The sequence below is a fragment of the Spodoptera frugiperda genome, chromosome 24, assembly GCF_023101765.2.
Source record: "Spodoptera frugiperda isolate SF20-4 chromosome 24, AGI-APGP_CSIRO_Sfru_2.0, whole genome shotgun sequence".
Classification (NCBI taxonomy): domain Eukaryota; kingdom Metazoa; phylum Arthropoda; class Insecta; order Lepidoptera; family Noctuidae; genus Spodoptera; species Spodoptera frugiperda.
Window position 1 is genome coordinate 1,010,063 of NC_064235.1, and position 27,501 is coordinate 1,037,563.

At 41.2% G+C, this 27,501-nt stretch overlaps 1 protein-coding gene across 1 annotated transcript in view; it reads right to left on the reverse strand.

The window, feature by feature from the left end:
* Positions 1-27,501, reverse strand: part of LOC118278469 (spectrin beta chain, non-erythrocytic 1) — a 110,822-nt gene that overhangs the window by 58,521 nt on the left and 24,800 nt on the right. The window contains exons 3-29 of the mRNA XM_050703356.1: positions 27,004-27,176; positions 24,861-25,028; positions 22,824-22,940; positions 21,880-22,037; positions 21,257-21,372; positions 20,233-20,345; positions 19,199-19,386; positions 18,680-18,818; positions 17,609-17,695; positions 16,823-16,953; positions 16,083-16,305; positions 14,599-14,753; positions 13,604-13,654; positions 13,067-13,155; positions 12,052-12,205; positions 11,433-11,568; positions 10,276-10,488; positions 8,773-8,919; positions 8,009-8,179; positions 7,119-7,302; positions 6,027-6,199; positions 5,265-5,455; positions 4,369-4,563; positions 3,593-3,767; positions 1,881-1,993; positions 1,036-1,148; positions 546-670 (exon numbers count right to left, since the gene is read on the reverse strand). Of these exons, the coding sequence (XP_050559313.1) occupies positions 546-670; positions 1,036-1,148; positions 1,881-1,993; positions 3,593-3,767; positions 4,369-4,563; positions 5,265-5,455; positions 6,027-6,199; positions 7,119-7,302; positions 8,009-8,179; positions 8,773-8,919; positions 10,276-10,488; positions 11,433-11,568; positions 12,052-12,205; positions 13,067-13,155; positions 13,604-13,654; positions 14,599-14,753; positions 16,083-16,305; positions 16,823-16,953; positions 17,609-17,695; positions 18,680-18,818; positions 19,199-19,386; positions 20,233-20,345; positions 21,257-21,372; positions 21,880-22,037; positions 22,824-22,940; positions 24,861-25,028; positions 27,004-27,176 (3,998 nt within the window). The remainder of the gene's footprint in view (positions 1-545; positions 671-1,035; positions 1,149-1,880; positions 1,994-3,592; positions 3,768-4,368; positions 4,564-5,264; positions 5,456-6,026; positions 6,200-7,118; positions 7,303-8,008; positions 8,180-8,772; positions 8,920-10,275; positions 10,489-11,432; positions 11,569-12,051; positions 12,206-13,066; positions 13,156-13,603; positions 13,655-14,598; positions 14,754-16,082; positions 16,306-16,822; positions 16,954-17,608; positions 17,696-18,679; positions 18,819-19,198; positions 19,387-20,232; positions 20,346-21,256; positions 21,373-21,879; positions 22,038-22,823; positions 22,941-24,860; positions 25,029-27,003; positions 27,177-27,501) is intronic.

The following is a 27,501-nucleotide window of genomic DNA, read 5'->3' on the forward strand; positions in this document are numbered from 1 at the left end:
ATTTTTACTAATTGGTTACAAAATAAAATTATTTCAAATTTTTTATCCCCGAAGGGGTAGGCAGAGGGATCTGGTCTGGAGAGAAAGGAGAAATATTAAGTAGGTAAGCAACGTTACGCCTTTTATCCCCAAAGAGGTAGACAGAGGTGCACATTACGGCACGTAATGCCGCTATACAATGTACACCCACTTTTCACCATTTGTGTTTTAAGTCCCATGTAATAGAGGGTGAGCCTATTGCCATATACTGGACACAATTCTAGACCACCAATTCCAAAAGGCCGACATCGCACTTGTAACGCCTCTGGTGTTTCAAGTGTCCTAGGGCGGCGGCGATTGCTTACCATCAGGTGATACGTCTGTTTCATAGGGGCAAAAAAACTTCTAGAACTTTTCTCTATATTAATGGAGAAAAGCTCTAGAAGTTTTTTACGTGAGTAAACCGTGATTGTTAGTGAATTTAAAACCGTGATTTTTCGTAAATGTAGTCTCAGTTATTATAAAAGAGACTATACATAACAAAATAGCTTGGTAAAACAACTCACGCCAAACTGTTTATACTCGAGGTAGGCCTCGTGCGCGCCGGTGGACGCGTCGATCTGGTCACACTCGCGGTTGAAGCTCTGCAGCTGTACCAGCTGTTTCAGGTACGCGTCCTTCTCATGCCATTCTGGAAAATAAGATCATTGGTTAGGAAAAATCTAGAAAAGAAGATATCAAAGCAACGTCACCCCTTTTATCCCCGAAGGGGTAGGCAGAGGTGCACATTACGGCACGTAATGCCGCTATACAATGTACACCCACTTTTCACCATTTCTGTTATAAGTCCCATGTAATAGGGGGTGAGCTTATTGCCATATACCGGCCACAATTCCAGACTCCGTGCTAGGTACTACTGAGAAATTTTCGAAAAAACTGAAAAAAGTCTAGTATTACTTTGCTCGACGCGGGATCGAGATGCCTTGTCCGGCAGTGGCACTTACGACCACTCGACCAACGAGGCAGTCACAAAAATAATGTGTTGATATATTTTACCTTTAATAACAGCATCATGGTCTGTCTCCAGGCTCTTGATCTTGTCGGCCACGTCCGTGAGGGCTGGGTTGTTGGCCAACAGCTGTTTGCCCAGGGCTATGACTTCCTTGAATCTAGATACACAAGCAAATATACATATTAATAACATAACGGTGCCTTTCCAACAAAGATGTACTGTGTTACGTTGCTGTTGATGCGTTTGACTTCCGCCAATCACATATTTATTGGTATACATAGCTTAGTCCAAGTGGAAACTGACTCAGCTAAGATATTGTTCATGTTTTTATATGGAAAGATTTATCTATTTAGTTAATTGAATAGAACACTACAATCTTATTACACTACTCAATATCTTACAAAAAATAAAAAAATATACATAATTTTAGACTATTAAGTACATTCATCTTATCTCTGTTGTGCTTTCTGTTGCGACAGTAATTGTCAGGAGCGAAAATTCGAAGTAAAGATGCGTGTTATTGATGGCTTCCTTACTATCGATACATCGCATACTCGAGCTGTGAATCTTCCTCGCACAGCTACAAAGCGTAGTATTAGTAGAAACGGTCACATAGTTTCATACACACCGGTTGATAATAATAATAAAAAAGCAATAGTAAGGTATAATTAAATCTGTGCGCACGGACCATCACAGATAGGGTCCAGTAGGGCTGATGCCCGAACCGGAGCTGCGGACTACTTACCAGAGCTTCGGCTCGAAAGTCAAGAGTAGGAACGGGGAGGTTTACAGTCAGTAAGAGTCTGACACTCTCTCGCCTCGCCCAAGACTGAGGGGAAATCATTGGTTAATTTCCCCCCTTAAAAAAGTTATTATAAAATGGACTCACTCATCATCGTGTGCCTTGATGTCGTCCATGAGTTCCTGATGTTGTTTGTGCAGCGCCTCCGCCGTGGCCACGTCCTTGGCGCTCGCCTCCTGCGCTAGTTGCTCGCGGACTTTCTGTTTAGGGGGGAAGGGGGATTTAGTAATTGTACAATGTTAAAAAAAAATTATGTGTTCTAAAAGTATCTGCTTCGACTTAAATGGGAGGTAGTGTTGTGTTTGAATATTACAATAGTAAATATATATTATTGATTATGAGTTGTTTTTTTCATACAAAATAATGAGTTGAGTAAGTAAGTAAGTAAGTAAGTATGAGTTTGTTATGATAGATCTAGACACACGGCAGTGTGTCCGCCAAGTTCGAGCAAAAAAACGACACACCGGCCGTGGGTTATATTACATTGTGTGAACCATTTCGGGCCAAGTTCGACCCACCTATAACTCAAAATCTATTTTATCTACGCATATGAAATTTCTAGTATCTGTCGAGGTCTACTTACTTATCTAAAATACAAAATTTCATTAATGTACCTATTGTAGGTCTTGAGATATAGACGTCAGAAAATCGCTATTTTTATTATACACTCACTGACTGACTCACTCACTCACTCATCAAAAACCTAGACCACTTCCAATGGTCGTATTGACTTGAAATTTGGCATGGAGGTAGGTCGGCGCGTCAAGGTAAAGGAAAAAATCTGAAAATGGCCAAGTGTGAGTCGGTTTTAAAAATAATGAAGGTGTAAATTCATACCCCTAAGGAACTAAAACAAAAAAATTCCAATCTATATCGGTAATTCGTACCGACCTAAAATTCGTTACGAAGGTTTGTATTTAGTCAAAGTAAAGTAAGATAAGCAAAAAAGAAAATAAACTTGGAACAAAAATAAATGAAATCCCACCCAAAACACTGAGCATGTAAAACAATTGCCAAGTTCGATAATATTGGAATGCTTCGCCTATAAAAGAAGTGAGATCTAAATAAGTACCAAGTTCCATACACAGACCTCAGTTAAAAATGATATAACTTGGCAAGTTTTAATAGAAAATTATATACTTGACTCATTGCGTTTAGTAGGTTTATAACAAAGTGTGTGAAAACTTGCCAACTTGTTATATCATTTTTAACTGAGGTCTGTGTATGGAACTTGGTACTTATTTAGATCTCACTTCTTTTATAGGCGAAGCATTCCAATATTATCGAACTTGGCAGCCTTTCACATTTATGTTTTGGGTGGGATCTCGTTTACTGTCTCTGTCGCTTCGTCAATGAAAACAATTGCTATCAATCGACGCATCGCGCGTATTTGTGAATAAGTTTATGCAGAATAGAGTCAATGTTTATTTAACTTCTTTACGTTATGAAATTGTATTAACTGGTCTGAGGTACGAAATTTCTTCACCATTGTAATCTTCAAACACAACAATAATACTCTACGACCCTTTTTGACTCTTCCCTGATGTCACTCATTTGACTTTGTTACATCACTATTTAGTAAGTTAGATTGTACATTACTCCAATACTAATATGTTAAGTCATTATTTGTGTGTACTTGTAAATTAAATTAATAATTATAAAATATTAAAATAATATATCAGTCTCAAGAAATCAAGTTGTTTTATTAACAAGAACAACAATACAGACTTAATAATGACTCTTATCAACTCCCTCTAAATTTACACGACTCTTATCAACTCTTCTCATCTCTTTCTCACCTGCATCCAGTGCGTCAGCGTAGCAGAACTGTTGCCAAAGATCTGATGTCCAACAGCCGACTCCAACCGACTCCTCCTCTCTGCTGCTTGGGCCTGGCATCTCTCCCACATTTGCTGTATCTCCTTCTGTCTCCCTTCCACATTGCCGCGCTCGTTCGGGTACTGGGATTTGACTCTGGGTTGGGGTAAAAATGTTGGTAAATAATAGGTAAGAATATCTCATGTGATAGTACAGTGTTCTATATTATGTGATAGTATCTAGCATTTGATGATATAATGCTTATTACATGGTTTGAGGTTACAAATCTTAATACGCTGAAGAGTTTGTTTGAACGCGCTAATCTCTGGAACTACTGATCCGATTTAAATAATATTTGTTATGGATAGTGCATTTAATGCATCACACTACGATCAATGGGAGCTGAGCAGAGCTAGTAAAATTGCTCGGGGGTAGCTTGTTTGTAATATACAGAAATATATCTTACTCTCTATCATCATATCTTTCGATAAGGCTGCATGTAATTAGAAAAAAACAAAATAAATAACTTATTATGTTGTTTCGTTGTGTGAGTGAGTTAACCAGAGACCCAATTACCCCCTTTCTTAATTCTCTCAATCCCCAATCCCCCAACAACCTTTATATTCCTAACCCCCAAAAAGCCTGCAACGCACTTGTAACGCCTCTGGTGTTTGAAGTGTCTATGGGCGGCGGCGATTGCTTACCATCAGCTAATCTGCTCGTTTACCGGCTTATACCATAAAGAAAATCAACTCACGAGTCAGCCAGTAGACTAATGGTGTTGACTTTCTCCCTGACTGGTTCCAGTTCTCTCTCAAGCTGAGCGTGTCTCCTCTGCAGGGCTCTGACGGTCCTCAGGTCGGCAGCAGGAGCTGAACTGGCAGCCAACTGTTGCTCCTTCTCTGCCATCCAGTCTAAGGCTTCGTCGCAGGTACGGCTGAATAGTTCCACGCTGTGGATGGAAAAAGAAGTTGAATTAGCAAATAACTTCACTAGAGGACTGACCGACAGACAGACGTTATTAATATTATTATATTTGCTTTGACGTTCAAAAGTGCCTTCCTGGTCTATTTGAAATAAATGATTTTGACTTTGACTTTGACTTTGAATTTTAAGAAGAATATTTTTGTAAACATCTGTACCGTTAGTATGAGTTTGCTTTACGTTTAAAGTAATCGAAACGAGAGTGCGTTTAGCGCTCTGAGTGGCCGGATCGAATAAACTAACCAATCAGAGCGCCAAACCAACAATTAAACCATTTTTTTTTTCTTCAAAAAAAGCATATCCTTTTTTCTATAAAAACAACGTTGCCCACGCTAGGATTGTCTCCTGTGTTGTGTGTGCGTTTACAAACATACAAGTTCACATACACATGACACCCAGACCCGGAACAACAATTTGTGGATCACACAAAGAGATGCTCCGTGCAGGAATCGAACCTGCTATACGTTGCACGGCAGCCAGTTGCCCAGCCACCGGGCCAACCGTGCAGTTTTTTTTTTATGTTTAATGGGTCGACGTTTGGCCGCTATCTCGCCTGATGGTAAGTGATGATGCGGCCTACGATGGAGCACGTCTGCCCATAAGTAACCTATTCACTCGGGCTTTATTCTTTTCCGACATCATCTCCTTCTCGATCTCCACTCCACTCACCTAGAAGCTCCCTCCAAACTCTTCTCCTTCTGCTGTTTGAGCCGCAGCAGCCTCTCCCACTGCTGCCGCAGCTGATTCCGCCTGGCAGTGGCCTTGCCTGCCTGGCTGTGTTTAGCCTGCACCAGCTCTTCCGCTGCAGCGTCTATGTGCTCCAGGCGCTTAGAGGCTGCTGATAAATCGGTGACGAATTTCTGGAAGAAATTTTTGGGTGTGGTTAGTTAAATAGTGGTTTTGTAAGCTGTTGCAATGGTGGGTTTAGGAGTTTTCCTAAAGGTACAATTAGGGGAAAGTATTCTAATACTTGAATCTGGTGGTAGGGGGTGCTTTTTGTAATTGAAATGATATTTTTAAATACAAACATGAGTATTGTACATTCTTTGAAGTGTTGTTGTGTCTTATAATGACCACTGTAATAGTGACCACAATTATATAGGGTGACTGGTAAATTTGTGAACGATATCTAAACACGCGATTGTACTCATGATTACAAACAACTTTCCTAAAGAAACTTTTTTTTGTATACTCATTAGTTTTAATTTTATCACAATAACAAAACAACAAAATGACATTAGCACGCGCGCGTATAGTTCCAAAAATCATAATCTACTAGTTTACCAATAACGCGGGCGCCTCGCTGCTAACAGCTGATAATGTGATAGCATGCGCGCAAGCATATAAAACCCCCCAAAAAATCCTATCCCACTATTTTACCCCCTAAATTTGAGGAGAACCCCCTAAGTTTTGAACCGTGCTATCCCTCACCTCATACTTCCTCTTGGCAGTGTCCACGCTATCATCAGCATCATCAGCGCGCAGCATCTTCTCCTTGTCCTTGATCCACTTGTCGAAGTCATCGCACTCCGCGAAGAAACTGTACAGCTTGATAGCGTCTTCCAGCTGTGCGCGACGGGCCGCAGACAGCGTCAGGAGCTCATCTGTAATAGAGAATATTATAATTAATATATTTGTAGGAGAGCCATGCTTCGGCACTGCTGGGTCGGCTCGACCGGAGTGATACCACGGCCGAGCAGAAAAACAACGGGATACAAGATTTGCGTTGCGTGAGTGAGGTTACCGGAGGCACAATTCTATCCTAATCTTCCCAATACCTGATTTCCCAACAACCCTTAACTTCCTAATCCCCAAAAGGCCGGCTACGCACTTGTAACGCCTCTGGTGTTTCAGGTGATTACGGGCGGGGCGGCGATTGCTTACCATCAGGTATCATCCGTCTCCTCTTTTACCAGCTTATACCAAAAAACAAACCCAACCGGTAATGAAGAATCAGCTCTTTCTTAATATTAGTGGTCGCCTAGGCCGAATTTCGACCATATACGATTTAATTTACAATACCACTTAACATACGTTCAAGGATAATTTTTATTTAACTCAAACTCAAACAATCTCTTTTATTTAAACTCTATTCATATGACACGTGAGAATATCATCGCAATGTCTATCGATTTTGACGTTTTGTCAAGTACGATCAGATACTATGCATGTGTGTGTAATGTTTTATTTATTGATTTAATGTACTTTATAAGCATTATTTTTGAAAAATATTAGCGTTCTTCACTTCTCCTACACATAAACTATAAGTGTACCAAATTTTATGCTTCTACGTCCGCGCAATTTTCGTAAAAAGCGGTCCAAAGTTTTTGCATCACGTATTAATATATAGATAAATTAATACTGTTAAGATTTTGAATCAGATTTCAGCCATGATCGTCCCACTGTAGGGCAAAGGGCTCCCCACCCTATTTCCACTCCTCTCTCTCTCTCTCTCTCTCTCTCTCCCTCTCTCTCTCTATCTATCTATCTCTATCTCCCTCTCTCTCTCCCTCTAAAGCTTACCATAATCCTTCTGTATCTCCTCCATCCGGGTCTCGACGCTAGCAGTCCGGGGCTGCGCGATGGCGGCCCGGCTGGCGCGGCGCGCGGCGGGCTTGCTGCGCTTCACCGGCACAACTTGCTTCACCAGGACTGTCTTCTTCACGCGCTGGACTGTCCGCACCTTCTCCGGGCGACGGACTTGGACCTGGAAAGGGGGGTATGTAAAGATTAGCTGATAGTGAGTGCACCTAAAAGGGGGATATGTAGAGAATATAATAGGATGGTGATGGTGGCTTTTCCACCAGACATGTGTTGTGGAAAAGCACAATAATTAACTATTAATTTACAATTATTAATTGCTGTGTATGAGATTGGCTTCCACCAATCGTGTTTATAAGTATGCATAGCTTAGCACTGGTGAAAACAGATTCAGCTTAGCTATGTTTTTTTATATGGAAAGATGCGTGCTATGGATGGCTTCCCTGCTATCGATACATCGCATACTCGAGCTGTGCATCTTCCTCGCACAGCTACATAGCTTAATATCAGTGGAAACGGTCACATAGTTTCTCAGCTTAGCTATTACATCTTCGTAGCATAGCTACATAGTGGTCTCAAGTGTATCAGGCAAGGGATTCGATTCCCGGTTCGGACACAGTACTGATAGGCATTTTTCGGATTTTCGAAAATTTCTCAGTAGTAGCACGGAGTCTGGAATTGTGCCCAGTATATGGCAATAGGGTTACCCCCTATTACATGGGACTTATAACACAAATGTTGAAAAGTGGGTGTACATTGTATAGCGACATTACGTGCCGTAACACGCACCTCTACCCACCCCATCAGGGACAAACGGCGTGACATTACTAACTATTACTAAAACTAAAATAAACAAAACACCATATACTCACAGGAACAACCCTAGGTTCGATTTCTCTGACGTAGTTTGCAGGCACGAACCCGTCGGTGCGGTCAGCTTTGCGCACGGACCACCAGTCGGGGTTGGTCTTGTTTATTAAGAACATAATCTCCCCCTTCTGCATCGATATTCCTTGCCCTGTGAAGGCGTAGAGGGCTTTCACCTGTGGGGGGAAGAAGAGACAAATTAGTATTTATAATATTACTAGCGGACCCGACAGACGTTGTCCTGTCTACATGTCTTTAATTTGAAAATTTGTCGGATCCAATGTAAAACATTCCAAAAACTACTAAAACAACTACTAATAAATTAAAAATTAATAAAAAAAAAATTGTCCAGCCGACAAAATTGTGAATCTAAACCATTCTCAGATCCCCTTGAACACACATAAAAAAATTCATCAAAATCGGTCAAGCCGTTTCGGAGGAGTATAGGAGGCAACGAAAACTGTGACACGAGAATTTTATATACAATCAGATATTTTTTTGTTTTGTAGCTCGCGACTTCTTCCCAAATGAAGTGTCTAACACGATGACCTGCGCGAGCGATCTAGACGCGAAGGCGGTGCGGCGCGGAAACAACAAACTGTCAAAATGTATTGACGTCACCAACCGCACGTGAGATGCGGCGCGACGATCAATTTGCTTGGTCACACCGCATCGCGTTGAATTTGCTTGTCACCGCACCGCGTCGCGTTCACTTCTACATCGCTCACGCAGGATGTTGCGTAACAAAATTATAACCAAGAGATATTACCTGAGGCACGCTCCTCTCCTCCGTAACAGTTCTATGCTCCAGCCGTTCCACTGGTTCCTCCTCCCAGACCTCAGTGGGCACCAGTCTAGATTCGTTCACCCACTCCTCTTCCTCAATCGCGGGAGTGGACTCCACTTCTGTCGGCAGCTGAAGAGAGAGAAATACGTGTTTTATAACATAAGAAATCAATATTTATAAGATGTAAAGTGTAAATGAATGTTTTTATTCCTTTTTTTTCCTTATTTATAAGTTGTAAATAACGTGTAAGTGATCATAATAATTTACTTCGAATAAATAAATAAGCCAGAAAAAAAAAAAGTAAAATAAATATAAGTGTGGGCTCGCCATGCTTCGGCACTGCTGGGCCGGCTCGACCGGAGTAATACCACGTCCGAGCAGAAAACCGACGTGAAACAACGCTTGCGTTGTGTGAGTGAGGTTACCGGAGCCCTAATTACTCCTTTCACCAATCTTCAAAATCCCCAATTACTCAACAATCCTTAAATTCCTAACCCCCAAAAGGCCGGGAATGCACTTGTTTCCCCTCTGGTGTTTCAAGTGTCCATGGGCGGCGGCAATAGCTTACCATCAGGTGATCCATCTGCTCGTTTACCGACTTATACCATAAAACAAAACTCACACACAACTTCACGCCTTTTATCCCTGAAGGGGTTGGCAGAGGTGCACATTACGACACGTAATGCCGCTATACAATGTACACCCACATTTCACTATTTGTGTTATAAGTCCCATGTAATAGGGGGTGAGCCTATTGTTACATAAAAAAATGACTCTATATCCCTACCTGTAGGCAGGTGATGCCCCTTTCCCAATCTTCCCAACCCCGATTCCTTAATTTCCTAACTCCCAAAAGGCCTCCCAAAGTGTCCATGGCCGGCAGCGATTGCTTACCATCAGGTGATGCGTCTGCTCGTTTACCGGCTTATATCATAAAAAAATATACAATCAAAAATCGACTCACGAATCAGCCAGCAAACTAATGGTATTGACTTTCTCCCTAACATGTTCCAGGGCCCTTTACCGGCTTATATCATAAAAAAATAACTCTAGCTACCACACTCAGAGTCATCCAATGCTTATTTAAACTATTCCTTAGTAACGATTTTGTATGCAAAAGCAATTGCTAAGGACTGGGTTAAGTAACCATTAAATGACTATGAGCGCGCGAGTAAATCCTCACCTGTAGACAGGTGATGCCTAATGCCGCTATTCAATGTACACGCATATTTCAACATTTGTGTTATAAGTCCCATTTAATATGGGGTGAGACTATTGTTACATAAAAAATAACTTTAAACCCCTACCTGTAAGCAGGTGATGCCCCTTTCAGAATCTTCCCAACCCCGATTCCTTAAATTCCTAACCCCCAAAAGGCCTCTGGTGTTTCAGGTGTCCATGGGCGGCGGCGATTTCTTACCATCAGGTGATCCGTCTGCTCGTTTACCGGCTTATATCATAAAAAATAAACTCTAAATCCCCTACCTGTAGACAGGTGATGCCGGCGGCGTGCAGCCTGTCAGCGTGCGCCCGCAGCGCGTGCAGCTCGGCGGCGTGCGCGCGCAGCTCGTCGTGCGTCACCTTGTGTCGCGCTAGCAGCGCGCCCGCCGACGGCGCGTCGCGTCCGCAGTCGTCCGTCGCCACTAGAGGACGCTTCTCCTTCATCCAGGATTCTGCTTCGTTTGCGTCGCCGTAGAACTGGGGGAGAAAGGTTTTTTAGTGTAAAGGGTTGCGAGTGTATTGAAAGTAAAATGCTGATTAACTATATAGTGTTTAATTTGTATCAAAACAATGTTACTTGTATACCTATTACATACCTATAGATTAGTTCTTAGAAAATGGAACGTTAAAATAGTAATTTTGTGTGAATTGGAACGTTTTAATATATAAATAATAGTCTGTGTAGAGCACTTTGTAGTTTTATTAGATTATGGATATGGTATGATAATACAAAGATGTAATGCAAAGATGTATATAATAAGTCGGATTTTCCTTCCTTCCTGACGCTATAACTCCAGAACGCACGAACCGATTTCCACAGTTTTGCAATCGTTGGAAAGGTCTCGGGCTCCGTGAGGTTTATAGCTAAGAAAAGTCTACGTTCGGCCACCAACCCGCTTACTGCCAGGACGGCGAAGCGAAGATGTGGCCGAAGATGGAGCACACAGACTTAGAAAGTACCTATTCACTCTGACATTGAAAAGACCCGGGTTGTATTTCTCAGGAAAGATAGAAGCCGGCAGATTGTTCCATTCCCTGGCTGCACGGATTAGGAACGTGGATTCGAACCGAAGTCCACTCTGTAGGGATGATAGTGGGCCGACTTTCTACTAGTCCTATGTTGAAAGGATGGCGGTAGGATAAGGTCGAATAGATCGGATGCACACTCTCCAAAGTGTATCCTGTAGAACCTATTCACTCTGACTTTGAAAAGATCATGAAATTAGTTTTTAAACTGATATGGTCACTAACACTATTAGAACTTATGACGGGATATTTACCATGTTTATTTACAGTTAATACGTGATCATGGCGCTTGCAACAGCGCCGAAATATCGGAATCTCATCAAAATGAATAAACACGGTAAATATCCCGTCATAAATTCTAATAATAGTGATCATGAAGACTTTAGTTCAGTTACCTGGTGTGCCTCTGCAGCATCAGCCAGCTGCTTCTCCCTGGCGGCGGCGAGCTCGCGCAGTATCTGCCACTGTTTGTTCAGTGATGTCAGGCGGCGCTCGATCTCCGCTGATTTCGGGTGCTTCGCGTCGATTAGGCTAGAATATAATAATACATAGTATTAAATATTGTGTTTTTATTAATGGAGAGCTGTTATGTATATAATTAATTGAATATGCATAGGGTACCCCCTCTTCTAATGAGGGGTTTAGTCTTATAATCCAGCCGACTCGACCGGAGTGATATAACGGCCTCACAGAAAACCGACGTAAAACAACCCTTGCGTTGTGAGAGTGAGGTTACCAGAGATCCAATTACCCCTCTCCTCAATCTTCCCAGCCCCCGATTCCCCAACAACTCTTAAATTCCAACATCAAAAAGGCCGGCAACGCGCTTGTAACGCCTCTGGTGTTTCGAGTGGCCATGGACGGCGGCAATTGCTTAGCATCAAGTGATCCGTCTGCTCGTAGCAGACTGAGATAGTATTATTTATTTCTTTTTTTGTTGACGTTTCAAAAGTACCTCATTATATGGTTTAATTGGAATAAATGATTCGACTTTGACTTAAAATAACATCATACCTCTGTCCCTTGGCCCTGTGTCGTTGCGAGACATGGTCTCTAGCGCGCAGCTCGTGCAGTAGGGCAGTGTGCTTCTGTCTCAATGCTAGGACGGCGCGCAGTTCCTTCGCCGCTACTTCTGTGCGACATATGCGCTGTTTCTCCGTCACCCAGCCTGGGAAAAGGTAAAAGAAAATGTTTTAAACATAAAGCCGATTTTGTTTCTATATAGTCAATGACAATTAATAGTATGTCACTCTATAGGCTGCCAATCTATAGCCCATGTCAATCTATAGTCTGTCAATCTATAGACTGTCAATCTATAGACTGTCAATCTATAGGCTGTCAATCTATAGACTGTCAATCTATAGACTGTCAATCTATAGGCTGTCAATCTATAGACTGTCAATCAATAGACTGTCAATCTATAGGCTGTCAATCTATAGACTGTCAATCTATAGACTGTCAATCTATAGGCTGTCATTCAATAGGCTGTCATTCAATAGACTGTCAATCTATAGGCTGTCATTCAATAGGCTGTCATTCAATAGACTGTCAATCCATAGGCTGTCAATCTATAGGCTGTCATTCAATAGGCTGTCATTCAATAGACAGTCAATCCATAGGCTGTCAATCTATAGGCTGTCAATCTATAGACTGTCAATCTATAGACTGTCAATCTATAGGCTGTCAATCTATAGACTGTCAATCTATAGACTGTCAATCTATAGGCTGTCAATCTATAGACTGTCAATCTATAGGCTGTCAATCTATAGGCTGTCAATCTATAGACTGTCAATCTATAGGCTGTCAATCTATAGGCTGTCAATCTATAGGCTGTCAATCTATAGGCCGTCAATCTATCGAAACGATTCACATGCACGTAGGACATAGCCGCGCCGCATCGCAACGCCTTCGCGTCTAGATCGCTCGCGCAGGATGTCGCGTAATTACCCCGTATATTATGATGTCCAAAACATATTGTACATACTTTGCTTAAGAATGTATTAAAATAAATAAATAAAGAATATCTCACCTTCTTCCTCATCATGGTCTTCGAGGAACTGGTACAGGTTCCTGGCGTCTTCCAGTCTGGCTTTACGGTCTTTGGCAGCGGCTACCAAGCTGGAAGTAAATATGTAACATTTATTACATGATTAGCAAACCCGGCGAACTCCGTTTCGCCACCAATGATTTTCCCTGTTTTCCTGCTTTTCTCTTGAATTTTCTTTGCTATAAACCTCACGGAGCCCGAGACCTTTCCAACGAATGCAAAACCGTGGAAATCGGTTCGTGCGTTCTGGAGTTATAGCGTCAGGAAGGAAAACCCGACTTATTTTTATATAATAGACTAGCAAACCCAGCGAACTCCGTTTCGCCATCTGCTCTTTTCTCGTTTTTTTTTTTTAATTTTGCTTTGCTATAAACATCACGGAACCCGTTACCTTTCCATCGAATGCAAAACCGTGGAAATCGGTTCGTGCGATCTGGAGTTATAGCGTCAGGAAGGAAAACCCGACTTATTTTTATATAATAGATTTGCAAAATAAATATCATTTATCAACTCACTAACCTATCATAATCATGCGTCAACTGCGTCAGTTGCTGGGTCAGCTGTTGTTTAGGCTGCGTGGCGCCATCAGCGCGGCCCGGGAATCGAACCCGAGACTCTTTGTCTGGCAGTCGCACTTACACACTCGATCAATGAGACAGTGTTTTTTGCGTGTGAAATATATGTATTTAATTATTATGTTATCGGCTTACTCACGTAATGTTTTGACGAGGAACTCGACTAGTAGCAGCGCGACAATCGCCGCGTCGTGCCTCTAGCATGGCTTGAAACTAGTCGAGTTCCTCGTCAAAACATTACGTGAGTAAGCCGTTAACATAATAATTAATTTAGTATGTCTCACGAAAGTTACAATAAAATCATAAATGTATTTTCTATCTCTTTCCTTCTTCGCTTCAACTCACTAACCTATCATAATCATGCGTCAACTGCGTCAGTTGCTGGGTCAGCTGTTGTTTAGGCTGCGTGGCGCCATCAGCGCGGCCCGGGAATCGAACCCGAGACTCTTTGTCTGGCAGTCGCACTTACACACTCGACCAACGAGGCAGTGTTTTTTGCGTGTGAAATATATGTATTTTCTATCTCTTTCATTTGCCCGACCCAGGAATCGAACCCGAGACTCTTTGTCTGGCAGTCGCACTTACACACTCGACCAACGAGGCAGTGTTTTGCATGTCGAATAAATGTATTTTCTATCTCTTTCATTTGCCCGAGACGGGAATCGAACCCGAGACTCCTTATCGCACACTCAACACACTCAACCAACGAGACAGTGCTTTTAGCGTGTGAAATAAAAGTATTATTATAGTATGTTTTGTGTGTGCTAATTTAAGAATCTTAGTTAAGTTTGGCATGTAACTGTTTTTTGTCCTAATAAAATAAAATAAAATAAAATAAAAGTATTTTCTTTCCCTTTCTTTCCTTCTTCACTCTATCAACTCACTAACCTGTCATAATCATGCGTCAACTGCGTCAGTTGCTGCGTCAGCTGTTGCTTGGGCTGCGCGGCGCCATCAGCGCTGGCCCCCTGCCGCACCAGGCGGCGGATGGTCTCGTCCAGGGCGCCAAGCTGCAGCTCCTGCAGCGCGTGCGCTTGCAACAGGCGCTCCACGTCCACCAGGTGGCGACCCACTTCCTCGGATTGGAATTGGGCCTGTGGATAGAAAAAAGTTATTTAAATGTGGGAAAAACATTACATACTACTAAAATACAAAAAAATGAGATAAGCTTGAAACTAGTAGAGCTTTTTTCCATTAATGTACATGAGTGAACAGTTGGTATGTCTCACGATAGATATTACAAAACAAAAATAAATAGGCAGAGGTGACCATTACGATACGTAATGCCGCTATACAATGTACACACATTTTTCACCATTTATAAGTCCCATGTAATAAGGGGTGTGGCAATTCCAGACTTTGTGATACTACTAAGACATTTTCGGAAAACCGAAAAAAAGCCCACCGATAGTTTGCCCGAACTGGGAATCAAACCCGAGACCTCTTGTTGGCAGTCGCACTTGCCAACGAGGCAGTCTTCTTTAAACTTTTCTATTATTTATTTAAAGTAAAATAGTTATAACATTACAGTCATCAAACCAAAGCGTTATATGAATGATTTCTGTATGACGAACGACATTTGTTTGATCGATGTTCTGTTAAAGGCCAAACTAAGTAAGTAAATTCTGAGTAAATTAATTAGGTAGTGGAAACTAGTTGATGTATGCTTTTTACTAATTAGATTTTTACTACTAGGTATGTCATCACCCTTATTATGTTCTAGAAATCGACCATATACTTTTCATATATTTTTTACCCGACTGCGTCAGAAGGAGGGTTATGTTTTTCGAGAGTATGTATGTATGTATGTATGTATGTATGTATGTATAATTGTTTGGCACGCTCTGCAGCCTAAACGGCTTGATGGATTTTGACTTGAGAGGTGTCGTTAGATTCGTATTTACTGTGAGAGTGACACTGGATATTTATAAAATAATAAAATAAACAAAATGGCGGATTTTTGGCGCCAAATTCGAATATTGCTCACTCTCTAGCCTGAACGACTCGATGGATTTCAGCTTGATTTCAGCGTTTGATTCGTATTTACTGTGAGAGTGACACCTAGATATATCAAAATATAATAAATAATAAAACTAAAAGAAAATAAAATAAAAAAGGTAATTTAAAAAACTAAAAAACCCGACTGCGTTTCTTTACAATATGAAAATGAAAAACCTAAAACAAGAATACAAGAAAAATTTAAGCAGTCGGGACCCATTCTAGAAAGCCAGCCGTATGTGTCCAAAGTCTAATATTTGGATTGGGTCCCGACTGGTTAAATTTTTCTTGTATTCTTGTTTTAGGGTTTTTCATTTTCATATTGTAAGGAAACGCAGTCGGGTTTTTTAGTTTTTTAAATTACCTTTTTTCCATTCAAAACTTAACGAAATTCGTAGTAAACTAAAAAAAACTTCTCTACTCACCTTCATCTCAGTAAGAGTATGTCCGACAGTGTCAGCCTCTCTCAGCAGCGCCATGAGATGCGCCAGCTTGGCCAACGAGCTCCGGTGCCGTTCCAGCAGCTCCAAGAGTTCGTTCCACCTGGTCAGCACCGCCTGTTCAGTCCTGGAGACGGCTTCAGCTCCGTGGTAGTTCTCACGGACTAATTCCGCTGCCATGGCTGATAGGTCTTCGAAACGTTCGGTTCTGAAGAGGATTGGGGGATTAGCATGTAGAGTATTGATTGGTGGTGGTAGATTTTGATGTTGACTTTGATTTTGAACTAGATACAAAGTGGATATTAATGGGATCGTCGGTAGAAGGCGCTCTAGATGGACATATATCGACTAGATTGGCGGTATATTAAAGAAGGCCCAAATTAAAAGGACCCTTAAAAATAGGATAGGACCTTGAAAAAGATATACAATCTTTTTAAACACGTTGCCCCACACAAGGATTGTCTCCTGTGTCGTGGGTGCGTTTACAAACATACAAGTCCACATACACATGACACCCATGAATAATAATTTGTAGATCACACAAAGAGTTGCTCCGTTCGGGAATCTAACCCTCTACACCTCGCACGGCAACCATGCAGTCACTAATTTTTTTTTTTTTTTTTTCTTACTGACTAAAAACCACCCCGTTCTTACTCCTGCTTTTCAAGCCGGAGCTCCGGTAACCCGCTAGGTAGTCCGCAGCTCCGAATCAGAACAACTCTTACCTGGCCAGTATATCAGCGGAGATGGCCTCATGTTTCTTGACGGTGGCGTCCACCTGCGCCAGGTTGGAGCCGTAGCGAGGGTCCGAGAGCACCTGGATCATCTCTTTCAGGTAGCCCTTACGGAGGACCGACTGTTGAGAGGAAATAGAGGGTTTAATATCGTGTAATAGAATGTTTTTAAATGATTAAAAGGGAAATAAAAGAGTTGATGTTCTTTGTAAGTATAATTAATGATTTGTGAGTCCTGGAGGTCTACTCTAATTCAACGAAAGACGGAGTTTCGTCCGAAACTTCGCAGATTTTTTAATACAATTCCATTTATTGCGTACTTTCATGAACAAAAATGAACGAATGAAATGAAGATAAATAAATAGGTTTTGATATGAAATTCAAAAAAATTAATAAAACCTACGGCCGAAGATTAAACGAAACTTCGCATTCGAGAACCGGTTCTTGTTGTGTGTGTTCTAGTCACACCTGTAGGGCTACTCCGGAGTTGCCCTACAGGTGTGGCTCGAAATTATTCAAGCATGCTCGTACATTTTTAAAATTACATCTTTAATACATCGGTTTTATCATAGTTTCTACGCTCCAGTTGGAAATCCTACAAGTGTCAGGTTTATCAGAGAGCACTGCTGTCCAGTCTCGTTCAAATGTGTAGTCTTGATCCCACTCTTGCCTCGGGTATACGACACCCGCGGGCAGAGTAGAGGTGGTGACAAATGTTTTATATTTCAACCTTTTGCCATTAAAAGTCGGCATTATTGTAAGGTAAACATTACTTACTTTAGTATTAAACTTGTAGTTCAGTTGTTCCAACCTCTGCTGTCGTAGTAATTCTGTTCTTAGCGCGATCTCACGAGCATGCTCCGCCTAGAAAATAGAAGCAAATAACATTATAATATTACATAACTACTTGTTTAAGGCTTAAAGTAGGTAGTATCGTCATTTATTGGCCAATGTTCTTTGTCGATCTTAAAAAGCACCCTCAGGACACTTTTCCACCAGAGATGTGCTATGTAGCTATGCTACGAAGATGTAATAACTAAGTTGTGAAACTATGTGACCCTTTCCACTGATACTAAGCTATGTAGCTGTGCGAGGAAGATGCTCAGCTCGAGTATGCGATGTATCGATAGTAGGGAACTCATCCATAGCACGCATTTTTCCATATAAAAACATAGCTTAGCTGAGTTCGATTCCACCAGTGCTAAGCTATGTGTACCAATGAATATGATTGGTGGAAGTCAAACGTATCCACAGCAACGTAGCATAGCACATCTCTGGTGGAAAAGCACCTTAATCTAAAGATTGAGACAAGTTATCGAGCACCTAGCTTCACTGACAGACAGACTGACAGTGTATACAAAATTTCAGCTCTATCGGTTGAAGATATCTGCTTCTTATGTGCAAATCTATACTTAATATTATAAATCTGAAGAGTTTGTTTGAACGCGCTAATCTCCGGAACTACTGGTCCGATTTGAATAATTCTTTTTGTGTTGGATAGTGCATTTATCGAGGAAGGCTATAGGCTATAAAACATCACGCTATGACCAATAGGAGCCGAGCAGAGCGGGAGAAACCGCGCTGAAGTAGCTAGTGTAATATATATTTGTAATGTACGCTGAGAATATACAATATAAACCACACGATTTTCTACATATACTTCTATACTCTATTCTAACAATTTTTCTAGAAATAAGTCTGCTATTTGACGTAAAAACCTGACATAACGCTGTATTTCATACAAAAATCATAGAAAATATAGTTTTTGAGGCATCGTACGCATTCCGTATGACGTCATCAGTACGCATCGCATGTAGGCATTGCCGATGAAAAAGAGGTAGCTGGTACCTGTTCCAGCTGCTGCCAGGCTCTCTCCAGGTCCTGAGGCAGCTGGCCTTCGAGGGGGGCCCAGGCTTCTCCAGTGAGGCTCTTCTGCATCGTGTTGATGTCAAAGTATAGGGCTTCGATTTCCGACCGCTCCTTGTATCTGAAAATAAATTATATTTAAGTAATACATATTTGTAATGTACTCTGAGAATGTATAGTAGACATACAACGTCACGACTTTTCATCCCCAAAGGGGTAGGCAGAGGAGCACATTACGGCAAGTTACGCCGCTATATAATGTACCGTTTGTGTTATAAGTCCCATGTAATAAGGGGTGAGCCTATTGCCATATACTGGACACATTTTCAGACTCAAAAAAGTCTAGCAATACTTCCCCTTGCCCGGCAGAAGCACTTGCAACCACTCAGCCATCGAGGCAGTCAAGTCGGGATCCCTTGCTTGGCAAAGCGACACAGGTGGTTAATGTTAAAAATGGTTCTTGATCAAGAAAGGGTTGGCTTAAACATTAAAAATACTTACTTAGGAGGCTTCTCAACAGTCCTATACTGCTTGAAAGACAGCAGCAGTCTCTGTATACCATCCAGGGAGTTAGGGAACTCCCTTCCATTCAGCTCCTGGATCTTCAGCAGTATCCACTCCAGTAGCTTGGTGAACAGCTTGCTGTATTCACCCTTACGGTCATCACAGTCCATCATTTGGCCGATAATCTGTGAAAACATGATATAAGATACATTAAAATTACTTTATCTATAATATAAAAATAAGTCGCGTTTTCCTTCCTGACGCTATAACTCCAGAACGCACGAACCGATTTCCACGGTTTTGCATTCGTTGGAAAGGTCTCGGGCTCCGTGAGGTTTATAGCAAAGAAAATTCAGGAAAACTTGCAAAAGAAAAGCAGGGAAACAAGGAAAAGTTTGCTAGTATCTTTAAAAATTTGATAGGAATGCTCAATTGCTCATATATGGTGACTGGTAATTAGTGAACGATATTTAAACACGTGATTGTACTCATGATTACAAACCACTTTCCTAAATAAACTTTTTTTGTATAGGTACTCATTAGTTTTATTTTTATCACAATAACAAAACAACAAAAATTTCGTGCGCACGCGTGCTTTCGGAAGACTAGTAACTAGGTACCTTAGAACTTTACTTTGTTATTTTTATTGTCTCATTGAGAGAATAATGCACTTTTTGGCTTAACTACTGAGCCTATTTCGCTCATTTTTCGTATATCGTCAGCCAAGATGATAACAAATATGTGGTTTACATTAAGTCATAAGAGGTTTCTCCATACAGTATATGTATGTATAGTATACCATCACGCTTCAACACTAAGGAACCAGCTAGAAACAGTGCTAAACATGTACTTTTTTTTTTTGAGTGGCGATAATCATCCAATGACTTCTCCCGCCTTGGGTGAGGCGAGAGGGAGTGTCAGACTCTTACTGACTAAAAACCACCCCGTTCCTACTCCTGCTTTTCGAGCCGGAGCCCCGGTAAACCCGCTAGGTAGTCCGCAGCTCCGGATCAGATTAAACATGTACTTACGTTGGCGATTCTCCTTCCACTCTTTTGTTCATTCTTCATTCTGGCAAATGTGTGGTAGTATGATGCCACATATGTCATAACAGATTTCTCATCAGGACGGCTGGTGTCGACATCTGGTGGGAGGAAAGAGAAACTTTATTCAAAGTCAAAATATTTATTTCAAATAGACCAGGAAGGCACTTTTGAATATCAAAGCAAATATAATAATATTAATAACGTCTGTCTATCGGTCAGTCCTCTAGTTGCTCTATTTGCTCGTTCCAAAGTGTAGATTCCTATGGAGAAGAACGAGCAAGAAACTCCATAGGTTACTCTTTTTCAATCAGATTCACAATACAATTCTTGGTTACATTGTTATTGTAAGCATCACCAGCCCATGAGAGGATTCTGCTGGACCATGTGTCTCTGCCTCAAAAGAGGATTCCGGCATAATCTTCCAAGTGTGGGAGAGCCATGCTTTGTCACTGCTGGGCCGGCTCGATCGGAGTGATACCACGGCTTGACTGAAAACCGACGTCAAACAACGATTGCGTTGTGTGAGCGAGGTTACCGGAGGCTCAATTAGAAACCCTTTCCCCATCTTCCCAATCCCCGATTGCCCAACAACCCTTAAATTCCTAACCCCCAAAAGGCCGGCAACGTACTTGTAACGCCTCTAGTGTTTCAAGTGTCCATTGGCGGCGGCGGCGATTGCTTACATCAGGTGATTTTGGGGGTTAGAAATTTAGGTGATGTTGGGGAATCGGGGATTGGGAAGATGGGGAAAGGGTGGTAATTGAGCCTCCGCGGTAACCTAACTCACACAACGCTTCGGTTATTTCACGTCGGTTTTCTGCTCGGCTGTGGTATCACTCCGCTCAAGCCGGCCCAGTAGTGCCGAAACATGGGTCTCCCACACTTAGATATTTAGTCAACTGCAAGAAATTAACTAGTGAAAATTGACAGGATGTGAGCGTTATCCGGTGTTTCACCTGCCTCCCTGTCTATAAATAAATAAATAAACAATAGGAGCTGGTTTCCTTACCCTCGGCGTCCAGAAGACGAGGAATGCCCAGGTGCTTGTGGGCCACGTCGAAGGCATGGTTCAGGGTCTCCACGTGGTCAGTTACTGGGACCTCTGACCAACGGAACAGGTCTGGTCTGAAGAGAGAAAAGAGAAATATTAATTAGGTATGCTATGTCACGGCTTTTATCCCCGAAGGGGTAGGCAGAGGTGTATATTACGGCACGTAATGCCACTATACAATATACACCTACTTTTTACTATTTGTGTTATAAGTCCCATGTAATAGAGGGTGAGCCTATTGCCATATACTGGGCACAATTCCAGACTCCGTGCTACTACTGAGATAATTTCGAAAAACCGAAAATAGCCCAGTCATACTTTGTCCGACTCGGGAATCGAACCTAAGACCCTTTGTCCGACTGTTTTAATCCCTTACCTAGAATCGAACCCAAAACCTTACACAACCATCAAAAAGACCAGTAATACTTTGGCCGACGCTGCAATCGAACTCAAGACCCCTTGTCCAACTATCTTAATCGCTTACCTAGAATCAAAACCAAAACCTTACACAATCCTCATTTAACACAGAGCAAAGGTTAAGCAAACCCGTCCAAGGTTTGGAAATGGATGGGCGACCGTACCTGTGAGCGTGGATAAGAGCATTGAATCCAAGACCGGATCTCCAAGAGTCTGTGAAGTTGTGTATGTGGACTCCGTGGTAGCCACTGGTCTTCCGCTGGCACCAGAGAAGCAGGGCATCCTTGGCTGATTTCTTCTCCGAAGATTCATTTTCTTCGTCCTAAAAGAAGTAGAGACAGGTATTAAAATAGGGATGATGACGGGGTATGAAAATTAAAAATCTATTCAGTCCGTCAGTTAGGTAATGGAAAAATGTTAGACACGTATTTTTTATTTTCTCACGGAAACAAATACTTTCGATGATATATCGATTTGAAATATCGCGTGACGTTGTTTCTAGGTATGTACGTTTTATCCGTAGAAATGACGTATCTGCTCCCACTCCTAAACTTTGATTCGTTTTATCTAAGTATTGTTATCTTATATGACAAAATAAAAAAATACGTGTCTAATATTTTTCCATTACCTAACTGATGGACTAAATAGATTTTTATATTCTTCTAGCAAATTTTAGAGAAGTAAGTACATAAGCTATTTGACGCAAAAAAATATAACGCCATAAGTTGCGATCTCCTACAAAATTCATAGAAAAGTAACGTTTTTTGGAAATTTCAATAAAAATATTGAATTTGACTAGTTGGAAACTAGCGTATTAACCCGTTGTCTGTCGGAACGCAGATCTACGCGAGACACAATGTGTTTTCTATTGTGTCTTATATACCGACATACAAGTGGTTAAAAGCTAAAAAATCAATCTTATCTTATACTTTTTTTTTTTTGAGGGGGGAAAATCATCCAATGACTTCTCCCGCCTTGGGCGAGGCGAGAGGGAGTGTCAAACTCTTACTGACTAAAAACCACCCCGTTCCTACTCCTGCTTTTCGAGCCGGAGCCCCCGTAAACCCGCTAGGTAGTCCGCAGCTCCGGAGTCTTATAATATACTTACAACATCAATTTCGATCTCCTGAATCTGGAACCGCAGGATGATGGTCCATATCAGACCGAGGATCAGGCGAGGGTTGCCGTCCACTATATCTTCGGCTCCGATGGATTCCAGACGCACCTGTAATGGCAAGGAATTGGGTATTTTACTCAGTCAAAAATCAATTATTTCGACATTTCAATTTTGATTTTTATGGTATAATTTATTAATTTAGTTAGTTAGTAAAAAAAACATGTATAATTTTACACCTATACAAAAAGTATAATAATTTTAATAGCTTAAAACTAATTCATCAGTCATCCATCTTCTCACAAAATCTTAAACAACGATCAAACGGATCATCTGATGATATCGTCGCCACCAATGGACACCCGAAACACCAGCGGCGTTACAAGTATTTAAGATTTGTTGGGGCCCCGATTCCCCACTGGGACTGGAAAGATTGGGGACAGGAGTTATTAAAAACTGCTGTACCGATTTGGCAAATTTTAGCCTTGAATTATTTGTGGAAGTCCAGGGCAGACTTAAAAATTTTTGAGGCGTCATAATTTTTTTATGGATTAAGTGGCAAACGAGTCACCTGATGGTAAGCGATCAGCGCCGCCCATGGACACCCGAATTTTGCCGGGTCAGCTAATAATTATCTACATTAAATAAACATTGAATTCCTTAATTTTTTTTATTGTTTTACCATCACCTGTTTGCGACGTTTGGGGAGCGTACCGTTTACATTCTATATAAGTAAATTGTTGAAGAAGACCCACATATGTGCGGCTCGAACAGGCTTCAGCGATTACGTAATATTCTTACATAAATGTACAGGCACGCCTAAACGATTTCACACTCAAACACTTTCAACGTTTGACGTTCAAAATTATGTATACATATAGCTTTTGCCATTTATATTATTACGTAAGGATAATAGATAGATGCATAGGAAGTAAGCTGAGTGCAATTTTTGGATTGCTTTTCCACCAGAGATGTGCTATGCTACGTTACTGTGAATGCGTTTGGCTTCCACCAATCATATTCATTGGTACACATAGCTTAGCATTGGTGGAAACGGGTTCAACTAAGATATGTTTTTTATATGGAAAGATGCGTGCTATGGATGGCTTCCCTACTATCGATACATTGCATACTCGAGCTGCGCATCTTCCTCACATAGCTACACAGCTTAGTATCAGTGGAAACGGTCACATAGTTTCACAGCTTAGCTATTACATCTTTGCAGTATAGCTACATTGCACTTCTCTAGTAAAAAAACTTGTCTAATGTTTTAAAATAATCTAGGTACCAGATGGAAATTTAAATAAAATTTTACCAACCACCACTTCAGCCTAACCCTGAGTAAAATAACTGGCGTAAAGTTATATAATATCTATTTAATTAAAGGTACAAAAGGACAATACAACGCGATGTTATCACCGCGCTATCTACCATCACCGTGTTATCAGAAGATAAACAAAACCCGGCTTTACGATACAAATGCTACTTTAAATGCTCATGTACCTACCTACCTAGTATAAAATATTTATTGAAATTTATAATCAGTTGCTACTTAATATTTATACTAGCGACCCGCCCCAACTTCGCATGGGTGCAATGGTGATATATTATGCATGTATTATACATATAAACCTTCCTCTTGAATCACTCTATCTATTAAAAAAACCGCATCAAAATACGTTGCGTAGTTTTAAAGATTTAAGCATACAAAGGGATATAGGGACAGAGAAAGCGAGTTTGTTTTATACTATGTAGTGATTTCAAAGCTAGCTTCTGCCTTACAGAAAACCGACGTAAAACAACGCTTGCGTTGAGTGAGAGAGGTTACTGGAGGTCCAATTACCCCTCTCTCAAATCTTCCCAATCCCCGATTCCCCAACAACCTTTAAACTCCTAACCCCAAAAGGCTGGCAACGCATCTGTAACATCTCTGGTGTTTCGGATGTCTATATTCAGCGGCGATTGCTTAGCCATCAGATAATCCATCAGCTCGTTTACCGGCTTATACCATAAAAAAGAAATGAAACGTACCTTAGTATGCAAGAAACTCAAGCTCTTGTTGACATTTTCAATCTTGTGGACCCTCATGCGACCACTGTTGGGCCTGGGCAGTCGCTCGCCGCTGATTATCTCCAGCAACTTGAGGAGCCGTCGGCCGTCTGCTAGGTCCACGAAGAGATCGTCCACTTCCATACGCGCCTGTAAAAAATAAGATAAAATTGGGTACTATCCTCGGTCAAAAATAAATTATTACAACTTTTCAATACAATAAAATATTAAAAAATAATCACACTCTCATTCATGATGAACTATTTAATTTTCGATTTTTTCTAGCTAAATTTCTAGAAATAAGTCTGCTATTTGACGTCAAAAACTTATGACCATGACGTCATAACGCACTATTTCATACAAAGTTCATACAAAATATCGTTTTTGACATTTCGATAAAAGTATTGAACTTGACTAGTAGGAAAGTAGCCTATTGTAATAAGAGTAGATAGAGGGGCTCATACTTTGTAGAGAGAATAACCTTCCTTTAATATAAACCTTTAAAACTTTGTTTTAAGGGGTGATTATCATCATTAGATGATGATGCCTCGCCCAAGGACTTCTTTCTTTTTGCGCAAGGGAGTGTTAGACTCTTACTGACTACGGAGCTGCGTACTACCTAGCGGGTTTACCGGGGCTCCGGCTCGAAAAGCAGAAGTAGGAACGGGGTGGTATTTAGTCAATAAGAGTCTGGCACTCCCTTTCACCTCACCCACTGACTCTGCCTTTTCTTCGATGCGTAAAAGCCATGTACACAAACACTCAAACAGATTTATCATAAATATGATTGAAAACCGGTGACATCATTACGATTGCAGCGCTGAAGGTCACAGTCTTTATAATGTACTTAGTGTTAACAAAATGGCGCGCTGATGATACAAGATCATTAGGTTGGTCTGGAATAATTGCATTTTTAAAACCGACTTCAAAAAAAAATGAGGTTCTCAGTTTTATCTTTATGTATGTATGTTTATGCGTGATTATCAAGCGTTTGGTTAAACTGTTTTTGATGCGGATTTTAGTATAGTATTTTTCAGACTTCAGACTTAAGGAAGAAGGACTTAAGATAAGGTTTTAAGTATATTACCTGACTTTAAAATATGGAGGCGTTAAAGAAAACTGAAACCAGATCCCTTAAAAAAAGATTTGTTGTTCTATATGTATATGTATCTTTCTGTATTGAAGTTACTCCTTAGTAAGTTAAACTGCGGGCTACTTGCCGAGTTACCGGGTTACGGTAACCACCCCGTTCCTACTCCTGCTTTTCGAGCCGGAGTCCCGGTAACCCGCTAGGTAGTTTTCAGCTCAGAGTTACATTTGGCGTGTACCTATGCACTATCTTGAGCGGAGCTGCGGACGGCGAAAGGCGAGAGAAGTCATTGGATGATTTATCCCCCCCAAAAAGGTACCAATGCACTATGTCTGACCACTTTTCTGGGCAATAGTCGTGATGATAATATGTATAATTATATATAACTATAATTGAAGAGATAACGCTATCATAATATGAGTAATGCATCAGTTGACACATATATTTTAATAGAATATTATGTCATGCAATTATGGCAATAACAACTGACTAAGTTATTCATATGTATTTCTGTTATTTATAACATACAAAAATTCACGCAAACTCGTTGACAAAAACCTGTGTTCTTAGTGTGGGAGAGCCACGCTTCGGCACTGCTGGGCCGGCTCGACCGGAGTAATACCACGGCCGAGTAGAAAACCGACGTGAAACTGAGAGTAAGGTTATTGGAGGCACAATTACCCCCATTCCTATTCTTTCCAATTCCCGATTCCCCAATAACCCTTTAAATTCCTAAACCCCAAGAGACCGGCAACACACTTGTAACGCCTCTGCCTCATCTAGCTATTTAAAATATTGAAGTGTATAAGTGTTATTTTATAATCTCTTTACAGAAATAAATATCATTTATCTGATGTTGCCACAGGCGGCCGATTGCTTACCATCAGGTGATCCGTTTGCCGGCTTATACCATATCAAAAAAGGTGGAGCTTCTTAGTTAACCTGTATGTATGTATGTATGAATGTTTGTGCGTGATTATAGTACGAAGTTTGTAAGGCCAGCAAGTATAATATAGATGTATTGGCATTTCTTACCTTTTGCAAGAAGGAATTGATCCATTTCGTGAATGTTTTCTTCTGTATATGCAGTCGCTCCTCCTGCAACGCTTTGATGCGGCCCTGCTCGAACTTGAGCGCGTCCTCTCGCTGCGTCATGTTCGTTCGCTGCTGAACCGCCGCCGCGTAACCGCCCGGTTCATACTGTTGCCCTGGAGAAGGAAGACAGAAGATTAGAACAGAAGAATTAAGAATGAGAGGTTGGGTGTCGTTTTTTGGCGTTCTGGGGTAAATTAATCTTGCGGGTCTGAAAAGAGGTTTATTAAGATGTAATGGGGGCATGGTGACCGGCTACTGTGTAAAGAGTAGCGGGTTGAGTTCCCGCACCGGGCAAAAAGTGATAATGGCATTTTCTGGATAAAATGACCATTTTAGCCCGGAGACAGGAAATTCGGCGGTGTTTTACCCCCGTGGCTCGGAAAGCACGTAAAGCCTTTGGTCCTGAGCCTGACCTCCGGTGATATCAGTCTCCCCATA